General features: G+C 43.9%; 1 protein-coding gene across 2 annotated transcripts; it reads left to right on the plus strand.

Annotated features, from left to right (window-relative positions):
- Positions 1 to 670: 670 nt before the first annotated feature.
- On the plus strand, positions 671 to 12230 carry LOC110194244 (mucin-17-like). Of its 2 annotated transcripts, XM_078155585.1 has the most exons (9): positions 671 to 1539; positions 4726 to 4784; positions 5912 to 6057; positions 7533 to 7598; positions 7710 to 7881; positions 9859 to 10020; positions 10743 to 10840; positions 11079 to 11158; positions 11981 to 12230. In XM_078155585.1, exons 1-9 carry the CDS (start codon positions 1465 to 1467, stop codon positions 12020 to 12022), a joined length of 900 nt encoding a protein of 299 aa, XP_078011711.1. In that variant the 5' UTR covers positions 671 to 1464; the 3' UTR covers positions 12023 to 12230. The 2 variants fall into 2 exon arrangements, with proteins under 2 accessions (XP_078011711.1, XP_078011710.1); XM_078155584.1 differs by lacking the exon at positions 11981 to 12230 and having other exon boundaries at positions 11079 to 11518.

Consider the following 12230-nt stretch of genomic DNA (forward strand, 5'->3'; position numbering starts at 1 on the left):
GACTGAACAGTGGTCTAACAGAACAGCATCATGAAAACCCAGGAGAGAGTGACCAACAGTGTCAAATGCTACAAAAAATGTTAAGAAAAATAAAGTTGAGAAAAGGCCATCAGATTTGGGGGAATACTGGTAACACTGGAGAGGATGGTTTCAGTTGAATCATGAGGTCAGAAGCTAGATTGCAGAGCATGAGACAAGAGGAAGCAGAGGCTCCAAGAGTTTAGCCATGAAGGGGAGAAAAATTACAGGACAATAGCTAGTTGGAATGGTAGCATCAAGTGAGAGTTTTTTAAGGATCAGGGAGACAAAGGCCTCTTTGAAGATAACAAGGAAAGAGACATTGGAGATTTAAGAAAAAGAATGGGGGTGAGGGGGAAGGAAGGAAGAGAAGGAGGAGGAGGAGGAAGATAGGGCTAATCTGCTACAGAAGTTGGGAGGGGACAGAGGATTGATTCTGGTAAAGAGGACCACCTCTTTATCTGAGACTGGAGTAAAGGGGGAGATACTGAGGGAATATATATGAATGAAAGAAAATGAGGAGGACTCTTTATGTGAGTACTGGAAATGGTGGAAAGTGGTGTTATCAGGAGGAAGTTGTGTCATAAGTCCAGAAAAAGAGATGACTGAAAAAGGAAGAAATTTAAGGTTAAGGGACTTTATTAGTTACGAAGGAAGCATTCTTCAGGACAGTGGAAGGAGCAGACACATCTGGGGTTTAAGGGATGGGGAGATGGTGATGTGTACATCAATAGCTAGGGGTTCAGAATCACTGGAAAGTGATTCTGGGAAAGTATAAAGTGAGTATAAGGAAATGGGAGTGAGTCCAGGCAAAATATCTTTGACCCTCTCTCTCCATGTCGAAGTCTCACACAGTCTGCATCTCTTTCTCTGGTCTCTTCACTTTTCTCTTCCCCTAAAAACTCATTTTTTTCTCTCCCAAACCTTTTGCTTTGTTCTCCTACCACTTTCTTTCCTCCACTTCTCCCCCTCTCCATACTGCATTGAGTATCTTACTTCTTTCAGTGATATGCTTAAATGGAGGTAGTTGGAGTGGAAACTCTTGCATCTGTCCCACTGGTTACAATGGAGAGCAATGTGAGGAGAAGGACATTGTGTGCGAGAATGGGGGCACCTGGGATGGAATCAAATGCATCTGCAGTGTCCTCTTCTATGGCACTAAGTGTGAATTGGTTTCAGACAGCCTTCCCATAGGTAAGCCAAACATCTCTGGGTCTCAGGGCTCTGAGCATAGCTTCATCAACAGCTGAGGTGAGTATAGGGGAGTGAAAGGGGACGAAAGGTACCCGAACAATCCTCAGGGACAAGGTGGAAGGTCACAAAGCACGGGGGATAGAGAGGGTTCATTCTGAATGATTTGTATGCTCATAATCAAGTCCATTTCCACCAGGAACTCCTCCAGAAGAGGTCAATGCTACCGTGGGAGTGAAAGTGACTGTGACCAATATGGAATTTACAAAGGACTTAGAAAACACATCTTCGGATGCCTACAAGAGTTTCGCTGAACTGTTCAAAACACAGGTATAGGATCAATGGGTCATAAGACCACCGGATTTGGCAGGAACCTTAGAGGTCATCTACTACATTCCCTGATTTCATAGAGGGGATCCAGAAGAGTTAAGTGACTTACTTAAGTTAAGTCACTTGCCTAAGGTTACATAACCAGTTAATGGCAGAAACAAAAATTCGAACCAGGACTCCCATAACACCCAGGTCAGTGCTTTATCCATTAGATTCTCTGCCTCCATCTCTTAGTGTCTTTCACTCTGCTCCTGTGTCTCAATCTTACCATTTCAACTAAAACTGAATAGTGGGAGGAGGTCTGCAGCAGGAGTAGGATGATTTAGAGAACTGTCCTGACAACTTATAAGCCATTTTACCTGGACAAGTCACTTCACTTTTATGACTGCCAGTTTGCACCTGGAGTCAGGAAGACCTGCGTTCAAATCTGGCTTCAGATACTAGTTCTGCGACCCTGGGCAAAGCACTTAACCTGTCTCAGCTTCAGCTTTCCTCATCTATAATACATTCCATAGATTCCTCACTTACCTCCCAGAGTTGTTGTGAAGACAAGTAAGATAATATTTGGAAAGTGCTTGGTAAACCTTAAAATGCTATCTAAATCCTAACTATTATTATTGTTATTATTATAGCTTACAAGGTTATTTGGAGAGTCAAATGAGATAATATATATAAAACTTCCTTCTTATTGTTCATTTATTGTTAATAATTCTGGTATATTTCACTGCTTTCCCTCCTACAAGCTGTCTTTTCTTCCTTATTCAGAAAACAAGAATCTTCCAAATTATCTGAATTTTCTCAGTTAATCAACAATCATATACTACTATGTGCTAGGCATGGGAGAGTACTAGTGTAAGATGGGGTGGTGGGAGAGGAAGACTGGCAAATGAAGGCCCATTCCTTCGAGTATGCACACTCAGTTTTAATTCAGCAGTTGTTTATCTCTTTTAATTCCATCATATCTTGATGCTTTTTCCCTTATAAGTTGTCTTTTCCCTCTTAACATTTAGAAAATAAGAATCCTCCAAATTATCTGAATTTTTGAATCAATCAACAAACATTTATTAACTGCCTACAATGTGCCAATTAACTATGAAGTAGTTTGGGAGGAGGAAGAGGATTAGCAGCAATTGGGAAGGAGGGGTCACATAGGGCTTTAAAGGAAGAGACTTTGTAAGCTGAAGGCCAGGAGGTAGTGCTTTCCAGGAATAGGAGAATGACCAGTGCAGAGGAGATGGGAAATGAAGTGTCATGTGTGAGGAACAGGGACAAATTCCATTTGGTTACATAGCAGAATGTGGGAAGGCAAGGGCTGCCAGGTGGCACAGTGGATAGAGTACTGGGCCTGATCTTCCTAACTTCAAATCTGGACTCACACACTAGTTGTATCATCCTGGGCAAGTCACTTAACACTGTTTTCCTCAGTTTCCTCAACTGTAAAATGCACTGGAGAAGGAAATGGCAAATCATTCCAATGTCTTTGCTAAGGAAACCCAAATGGGGTCAAGAAGAGTAGAACACAACTGAAAAACAACTAAACAACAACAGAAAGAGAAGGAATGTTCAAAGATACTGAAATATTAATTGGAACCAGGTTGTGAAGGGTTTTCAAAGTGAAACAGAGGAGTTGATATTTTATCCTAGAGGCAATCAAAAGGTACTGGGGTTGACTGAGTACAAAGGTCAGATCTATGCTTAAGGAAAATTACTTTGACAGTAATGTTTGGGACAGACAGTTGTGAGAGACCTGACAAAGAGAAGGTTTGGCAAAAGATGAAATATATCAGTTGATGGAGAATGAGGGGTCGTGGATAATGTCAAGGTTATGAAACTGGGGGGACTAGAAGAATGGTGGTGTCTTCAACAGAAATAGGGAAGTTTGGAAGAGAGGTGGCTAGCAATGGAGACTGAAGGGATAGTCAGACAGTAGAAGCAAGGAGAATAATGTAATGAAACCCTATACAGGAGAGAGCCTCCCAGGGGAGGGTGGTCAACTGTGTCAAATGCAGCAGATAGGTCAAAAAGAAGGAGGACGTTGAAAAAAGACCACAGATTTGGCAATTTAGAGAGACCTAGTGATTTTTGAGAGGGTAGTTTCAGTTGGAATAATGAGGTTGGAAGCCAGACTGAAAAGGGCTGAGGACTGAGGCAGCAGCAGGTGTAAAAACATTTTTGAAAGAGTTTGACAGAAAGGGAAGAGAACTATAAGAAGGTAGTTTGATGGGACAGTAGAGTCTAGTAAAAGCTGTTTTTGTTTTTTAAAAAAACAGAGAAATCAGTAGATAAAGAGAGGTTGGAGATTTGTGAGAGAGTGAGGAGATAGATGATTGAGGATATAATTTACTGGAGAAACTGAGATGTGATAGAATGAGGTATACAAGGAAAGAAGCTGGCCTTCGCAGGCAGAAAGGCCACTTCTGTGTCAGAGAATATGGAGAAAGAAGGAGAGAGTAGGAGGTGATATCTAGTTTTGAGATGAAGATCAAGGGAAAAGAGGAAGCTCACAGAGAATGGCCTACATTTTCTCAATAAAGGCTCAGCTAACAGTGATCAAGAGAGGTGTATATGTGGGAGACTTGAGGAGGGAACAGAAGGTTTGGAAAAGCTTCTGTGGAAATTAAGATACGGAATTAATTATGGGGGGGAACAACTGCTTGCTGCAGGAGAGCCTAGCTGATATTGGACAACATGAATGGTAATTGGGATGGAGCTGGAGTATATTCCTCTTCTGGAAGAGACCTGGATTCTCACCTCATGAAGGAATCAGTGGACAGTGGAATAGCAAACTAGTCCTGGCTTGTTTCGGTTTTCCTGACTCACTCATCCTTTCCAGGCCTCCCCACTGCTGGCTCTGGGAGCTCCATTCTTGAAACACACAGGTGGTAGCCCTTGAGGAGGTCAGCTGAACTCAGGGACATCACAAGAATAAAGGGAGGACATTAGGTTAGGTAATGGCAGCATCTGCCTAACCCTTCCATGGAGACATTGCTCTCCCATGTCCTCTATGGTACTTCTGTGCTTTAAACACTTTCTGTCCAGAGTCTACTTTCACACAGGTTGATTCTCATAGGCCTCTGCTAAGAGGAAGGGCTATTTTAGAGAGGGGGAGTGACAGAAAGGGAGTGGGGCTAAAGAATACCATGATTTTGACTATTTAGATAACCCAGTGACCTCTTTGCCTTTCAGATGGATACCATTTTCCAAAACGTCTCTCACTATGTTGGTGTGGAGATCAAGAAGCTTTCGTAAGTCTCTGCCATCTTTGGAGAACCAGAGCCATGTAGAGTGGGAAGTTAGATGGTATGGGTGCCCTATTAGTCGGGAGTATTCACCTTCCTCACCTCAACATCCTTCAAGGATAAATCAATCAGTCAACAAGACCACACTGTGCTTGCTGAGAATACAAAGAAAAAGCACAATAGCCCCTGCCTTCTCGTGGGCTTCTACAACATCTAGAGCAATACGTAAATCTAAGATAAATGTAAGAGTAGACCAAGGTAACCTTGGAGAAGAAATCACTAGCAGCTGAAGATGCATGAGAGAGAAGGGAGAACAGGGGATGCCTCCAACAGAAGGTAGTGTTTGAGTTTTGAAGGAAAACAGGGATTCTAAGAGGAAGAGATGAAGCAGAGGAGCATTCTAGGCACCGGGGACAGCAGAGCAAAGTCCTATTCATGGGAGATGGAGTGTGTGTTTAAGGAACAGCAAGAAGGCCTGTACATGGTTGGAATGTGCAGTTCACGTACATTCGTATACATGATGTAAAAAGTAGAAGCAACGTGTAAGAAGACTAGAAAGATAGGAAGGATCAGGTTGTAATGACCTTTAAATGCCAAACACGAATTCATTATTTCATTCTAGGGTTAAATAGAGTCACTACAGTTTATCGTGTAGGGAGGTGACATGGTCAGAATTTTATTTTAGGCAAATCATTCTGACAGTTCTGTGGAGAATGGATTGGAATGGGGAGAGATGTGAAGCAAGGAGACCAGTTAGAAGGCTATTGCAATAGTCTAGGCTAGAGGTGATAAAGGTCTGAGCTCAGGCCGTGGCTGTATTACGAGAGTGAAGGGGTATACCAAAGAGATGCTGGAGAAAAAGAAACAACAACATTTGGCAACTGGGGTAAGTGAGAATGAGGAGTGGAGGATGAGGAAGGCCAAGAAAGGTGTGGCTATGAGTCTGAATTCTGAATGACACCTGGATAAAGGATGTTCCAGGTTGTCCCCTATCTCCATGAAGGGAGTTTCCTCTAGAGGGAAGAGGGTTTGTTAAGAGTAGACATTCAATGTGGTTGTTAGGTTGGCCTGGTTACCAACCCTACTCAGGCATTGAGAAGATCATGAGATGACCTTGTCTCTTCTCTTCTCAGAAATGGCAGTATACTGGTGGAGTATGATGTGATCCTGTCAACAAGTTTCACCCCAGATTACATGACAGAATTGGAGACTAGTGCAAAGAAGGTAGAGGAAACAATTACAACAGTAATCATTGAGCAAGGAGACACAAACTGCACAGGTAAGTGCCCCATCTCACCCCTGCTCAAGTTTTTCTCTTATTACCTCCCTCTACATACACGATGCATAAACTGCCTCTACACTTGCCTTTGTTCCCCCAGGGTCAGTCCCCGTGTCTGTGATGTCTTCCCTCTCCCTTTGTATTTGGTGAATTTTTACCCCTCCTTTAAAAGCCAATTCAAAAGCCACTTCCCTGGGAAAACCTGCCCTTGGGTTCCTTGTACCTAACCACCTCTCCCCCTCCTACCCCCACCTCAGGCCTTGAAGACATAAGGCCTCTCTAAAACGGCTATCACAAATTAAGTGTTTGCCATATCTCTGTGTTTTTATTTTTCTACCACTGTAAATTCCAGGAGGGTGGCATCTTCCCCAGCACCTCAGCTCAATGTTCTTCCCATTTTCTTTTGGGTGCAGACCTAGGATTTCATCAGTGTCAGGGAACTTCCAGTGTGGAACCTAACTCCACCAATACAGATTCTCATCTCCTTTGTGATAAAGTCTTAGACTTGCCTCGGCCACTGAGAAGTTAAGTGACTTGCTTGTGGCCTCACATCAAGTATGGCTGGATTTGAACCCAGGTCTTCCTAACTCCCACCTCAGTCCTTTAGCCTTTCTACCATATCATCTATCCTTTTGTACACAGTAGGCAATTAATAAATGTCTGTTAAATTGTATTGAATCTCCTGAGACACAAGGAAGGAAGAGATCTTGCAGGGAGCTCATTGTCTCAAACTATCACTTTTGCATGACCCTGCCTCTCTCTCTCTCATCTGAGGGAGAAGGGGTAAGACGACAGAACCCAAGGCAGATAAAGTCCCAACTGGAGAGGTCTCATACCCAAATCGGGGCTCACCTACTTTGAGGAAATGACAATCAGAAATGTGGGAAGGAAGGAACAAGCATTTATTAGGCACCTATCATATGCCACGCACTGTGCTAAGCACATTACAAATATTTCATTTGATCCTCACAATAACCCTGGGAGGCAGGTGCTATCATTACCCCCACTTTACAGATGAGGAAACTGAGGCAGAGAGTAAGTGACTTGCCCAGGATCAGACAGCTAGTAAGCATCTGAGTCAAGAGTTAAGCCCAGGACTTCCTAACTTGAGGCCCAAAACTCTATGCTAAGCTCCCCTTAAGATAAAGAAAAGGTGTAGATTCAGAGATATTATAGCCCAACTATCAAAAAACCAGCTTCTTGCAGGAGACTCTCGGTAGCCACAGTGCCACGATGAGGTGGGCTTGTGGAAAAAGGCTGGTGGAGCTCACTAAGCAGGAAAAAATGCTTCTGAGCACAACTGGAAATGGAAATAGAAATGGAAATGGGAAAAAATTCAGGGAAGGAAAGAATTTCAAAGGGCTGAGTATCTGAAGCCTGAGGGTCTGGCTTATCCCCCACTCTTGGAGAGGAAGCCTTCAACAGAAAAGCCCTGAGACAAGGGGAGATTTACTCTTGGTTTTACTCTTTCACAGAAATATTATGTTTCAACCCCAACGAGACATCAGTGGATGAGCTTATAGTTTCCTATGATCCTCTGGGTATGTAAACCTAAAGCAGAAGTGGGGCAGGGGTTGGGGTAAGCTCTGGAGCCCACCCTGGGTGAAGAGTTCTTCCTTTGTACTATTTATTCCCTTGACTTTCTCCCTTAGTGGAATGCCAAGAGACTGCTGGAGAATTTAAGGAATTCTTCTACATTGACTACAAGGACGAAACACCAGAGTGTATTAACAGATGCATGCAAGGCTTCAACTCATCACTGGACTGCAACCAGGGAAAGTGTCTGTTCCAGCAGAGTGGGTCTCGGATAGGGCCTCGATGCTTGTGAGTTCCCAGGCCCTCCTAATAGCCTCCTTCCTTCTCCTAGGCCCATCTGGGCCCTCCCCGGACTGCATCCCTGAACCACATTTCCCCCTATCCCTCCAGAGGAGCAGGTCTTGATCTAGGCAGGCTTAAACCCTGTGGTCACATCTATAACAATCCTAGCCTCTTACTGGTAAGAGTGCCCTCTCACTGCCTGCCATCTGACTTGGCCCCTGCCCTCAGGGAGCTGACAAAGAAAACCATGTTCACTCTCTTGGACAGCTCTTGGAGAGCTCCCAGTCTGAATGGAAGGAATATGGTAGCCACCATCCAAATGTGAAGGAGCACACACCCACACAAAGAAGAAAAAAGCACAAAACCCAAATCATCCTAACATAAAAGCAAAGAAATTATCAGTTGCTGCCAGGGGTGTGCCAGGAGCCAGCTCAAACTGGTGTAACTTGCTCCAGTTTTCAGTGTGAGCAATCATACCTCAGAAATGGCAATGCCACATACAAATTAGGGCTTGATTTCTTGTTTTGTGGGTTCTCTAGACTGAAGAAAGTGCTAATAATGCAGATTTAACTTAAGTGTGTGTGTGCATACTTTTCCACCCAGACAGCCAAGTTGTTAAACTCATTTCCCAGTGCACTTTAGTATTGCTCTATAAACACTGTTTGAACTCAGCAAGAGGGCAGTAGAAGGCTCAGGGAAAGAAGGCATCCCAGCCTGGAAACCAATAATACTATTAAGGCATTTAGATGGTGCTTTGGGGTTTGTGAAGTGCTCTACATCCATTATCTTATTTGAGCCTCACAATGCCCCTGACTGCATCTTTCCTGAAAAGACCCCAGGCAGGGGGCAAGTCAATGGAAGGACTAGCATGTGTAACTGAAGAAGACTTCTGGGAAGGGAAGGAGCACTGAGCAGATTTGAAGAGGGGAAGAGCAGGATTGATGTAGAGGGTTGGGGAGGGTGTCCCTCATGTGGTGGTAGATACATGGGAAAAATGAAAATAGAGTTTTGTCTGGATACATTGTGCTGGGGTATCTGAAGATGAGTTAGAGGTTGAAAGAGTGATTAGTGATGAATTCTTAACATGTGATGAGGACTATGGGTACACTTCAGTTGGAGCAATTCCCTACCCTCACCCTTGCACATGGAGCTGACAGGGAACAAACTCTGGGAACAGGAAACACTGTTACAACACTCACGGGGCAGCATACCTGACCTGGGGAAGCAGAGGTGGATAATCATTATGAAGGCACTAGCTTCTCTCCCATTCTGAGGTTGCTTATAGACTATAGACTTATAGACAGATTAAGTCAAAAGTACACAGAACTTCTAGGTTAGTATTCCAAAACTGGCCTTTATACTGTGGTTGCTGACCTGATTGTGTTTACAAGAGGGAGGGCAAGAGAATCACATGACACCTCTTGGAGGCCAAGCAATGCCTCTAAGGTGTCCGGTCATTCCTAAGTGCTCTCCCTCATTTTGGGCATCCATGTGCATGCAGAAATACCCCTGGAGCTGGAATTAGATTATACGAATTCAGTTTTGAGTCTACTATGACCTTTTTGAGTGGCTCTGAGTACACATTTAACCTGTCTAAGCCTCTTTTCTCATCTCTATGATCAATAAGTCCTGTGCATTTGGGTTAAGCTGTAAACTACTGCATTAGCTTCGGAACCCTCCTGTATCACAAGTAGTCATACCCTAACACACAAAATCATAGCTCCCAGATAGTTCTAGGCCCATTTTCCTTGAAGCTGGACTCCATCCCCATCCAGCTCACATTTCCTTCTCCTGGGGCCCCTTGACCAGACCCCTATCTCCTATATCCTAGTTCCTACAACCTGCACACATCTTTACCCTCTTCACAGTCCTTTCTCCATGGGATCAAAGGGCCAGTGCTGGAGATTGGGTAGAGTTAGAAGAAAGTGTCCATGATCTTGACTAAAATCTTCTTTCTCTCCTACCTTTACTATCATTCAACAGCTGTTTCACAACAGATACACACTGGTACTGGGGAGAAACCTGTGACTTCAGCACCAGTAAGAACCTGGTGTATGGGTTAGTGGGCACCTTAGGGGCAGTGCTGGTGCTCACCATCGTTGCCCTCTCTGTCTTCATGTACATGTCCCGGAGGAAGATCCAAAGGTGAGCCATCTCTACCTCTACTTGTTGGTTGGTTTTTTTAGATTAATTTATTGATTTATCAACAATCACTTCCATATGCTTTTGAGTTGAAAATTTTTCTCCCCCTTCCTCCCCCCCACCCTCCCCAACACGGCGAACAATCTGATATAGGTTTTACATTTACATTCCTATTGAACATATTTTCACATTAGTGACGTTGTAAGTAAATATTAAAACCAATAGGAGGAACCATCAGAAAGATGAAACAAAACTCAACAGAAAGTAAAAATAAGTAATAGCAATTCGACTTCCACAGGTCTTTCGTTGCATGTGGACAGCATTTTCCATCCCAAGGCCTCTGGAGATGTCTTACATGCTTGTAATGCTGAGAAGGGTTCAGTTTAACAATCCTAGTCATTGCATAACGTGGCTGTTATTGTGTACAAAGTCCTCTGGGTTCTGCTCACTTCACTCAGCATCAGACCATGTAGGTCTTTCCAGGTTTTTCTGTCTACCTCTCCTTCTTACATTCCAGGTTGTAATCTTTGGCCTTTGTAATTCTTCATATCTTCAGGATGGCCATTGAGGGTTGGGAGGAAAGATGATCTGAAGGAAGTCACAGATAGACTGGATGCTCTTCAGGCCATCTCCCCAAAACGTAGCTCGTCTGAATGTTATGGGCATTGTGCTGAGCCCTCAGTTCGGATAGGGGTGGGGGGTCACTCTGGCATTTTTGTCAACAGGCAGAAGGCCAGGCTGGATCAAGTGTATAAATGGCATGAAGAGGATGGAGGACCAGCTCCTGGGAGCTTTCAGAATACAGGCTTTGACATCTGTGAAGGTACAGCAGCCTTCTTTGGGTTCTTAGTGGCTACAGGGAGGCACTTGTAAGGAATGTCAGAGGACTTTGAGGGAGGAAAGGCAGTTCCCCATTCTAAAACGCTGGGCCCCACACAGCTTCCAAGACAGCAAGAAAGTGGTAGTGCAAAGCACTGAGCAGGTTGGGGGAAGAGAAAATGTGAAATAAAAGTCTACCTTCCCAACCACGCCACCTTCCTCTCTGTTCTCCCTCCCTCTAGAACCAGAAGATTCTCTTTACATGGATTCCACCTACAGTAATTTCCAGCCCTCCTTAGATCACATTGACCCTGAAAAGAAGGTAAGCAAAAGCATTTCTCTAGTCCCAAATTCCCTGACACAGACTTTTCAGGAAATGCAGAACTGTCCCTAGGCTTTGGAAAACTGGGGCAGTAACTCTTGGCCCTGAGCACTAATGGACCCCCATGCTTCTGGCATTTGACAATTACTCAAAAAAGCTGGACAGAAGGTGGCTTCCATATTTGGTGCCCCAAGATCTGATGCACATTATTGTTTCATGATACCCTCATATCACCATGGTTAAGAGGTAGGACCAACCTCTCTCCATATCCCCATAGCCACATGCTAAGCTCCTCAGGTTGCATTGTATCTGTCTCTCCAAGGTTGCTTTTGTCATTCCTTGTTATATAATTTAATCTGGGGGATAAATGGGTGTGGGGTGGGGTGGAGAACATAGGGAAGAAAGCATATAATATACTTTCTGTCCTCCTAGGGTGGCAGGTGGGTCAAGGTTAAACAAAACACCTCCTCAACTCTCTATATCACATCCTGTTCTTGGAGTCTTCAAATCTGCTCAGTGCTCCTCCTGTCCCAGAAGTCTTTCTCAATTACACATGAAAATCCTTGCACTGACTTGCCTCCTACCTGGAGACTTTTCAGGAAATTCTGATACCCATCGAGGTAGATAGGTGAAACATACCAAGTTATTCTGAGACATATCTGATTATTTCACTGGTTCAGATCTCACCATTATATCAATGGCCACCGCAGGGTCAATGGGAGGAATCTTCCCTAATCTCTAGCATCTCTGCTGCCCTTACCTCTCTCTAGCCTCAACATCTTCCAGTAGCCTAGCACCCACATAGATGCCTTCTCTTTCTAGATCCAGATCCAAAGGCCACAGGTGGTAATGACCTCAGTATGAAAACTCACAGCTGAAGAAAACCTGTAGGTGGAACCCTACAAGGAGACAAGAATATCATTTGTAATACTGCCAAGGAAAGAAGTGCCAAATCCTCAGTTAGTGAGTGGAAGAACAGAGGCCTGGGCTTTGTTGATGTGAGATTATGTATGCAAATTGCCTTGTAAACCATTACTTGCTATGCAAACTGAATATATAATTATTATTTTTA

Source organism: Phascolarctos cinereus, unplaced genomic scaffold, assembly GCF_003287225.1.
Source record: "Phascolarctos cinereus isolate Bilbo 61053 unplaced genomic scaffold, phaCin_HiC Scaffold_5;HRSCAF=322, whole genome shotgun sequence".
NCBI lineage: Eukaryota > Metazoa > Chordata > Mammalia > Diprotodontia > Phascolarctidae > Phascolarctos > Phascolarctos cinereus.

What these genes read in the sequence shown, in the direction of transcription:
- LOC110194244 (XM_078155584.1), top strand. Translation starts at nt 1,465, where the DNA reads ATGGAATTTACAAAGGACTTAGAAAACACATCTTCGGATGCCTACAAG. An exon ending in CTGAACTGTTCAAAACACAG is followed by an intron (nt 1,540 to 4,725) that starts GTATAGGATCAA and finishes TTTGCCTTTCAG; the next exon opens with ATGGATACCATTTTCCAAAA. An exon ending in TCCCGGAGGAAGATCCAAAG is followed by an intron (nt 10,021 to 10,742) that starts GTGAGCCATCTC and finishes TTTTGTCAACAG; the next exon opens with GCAGAAGGCCAGGCTGGATC.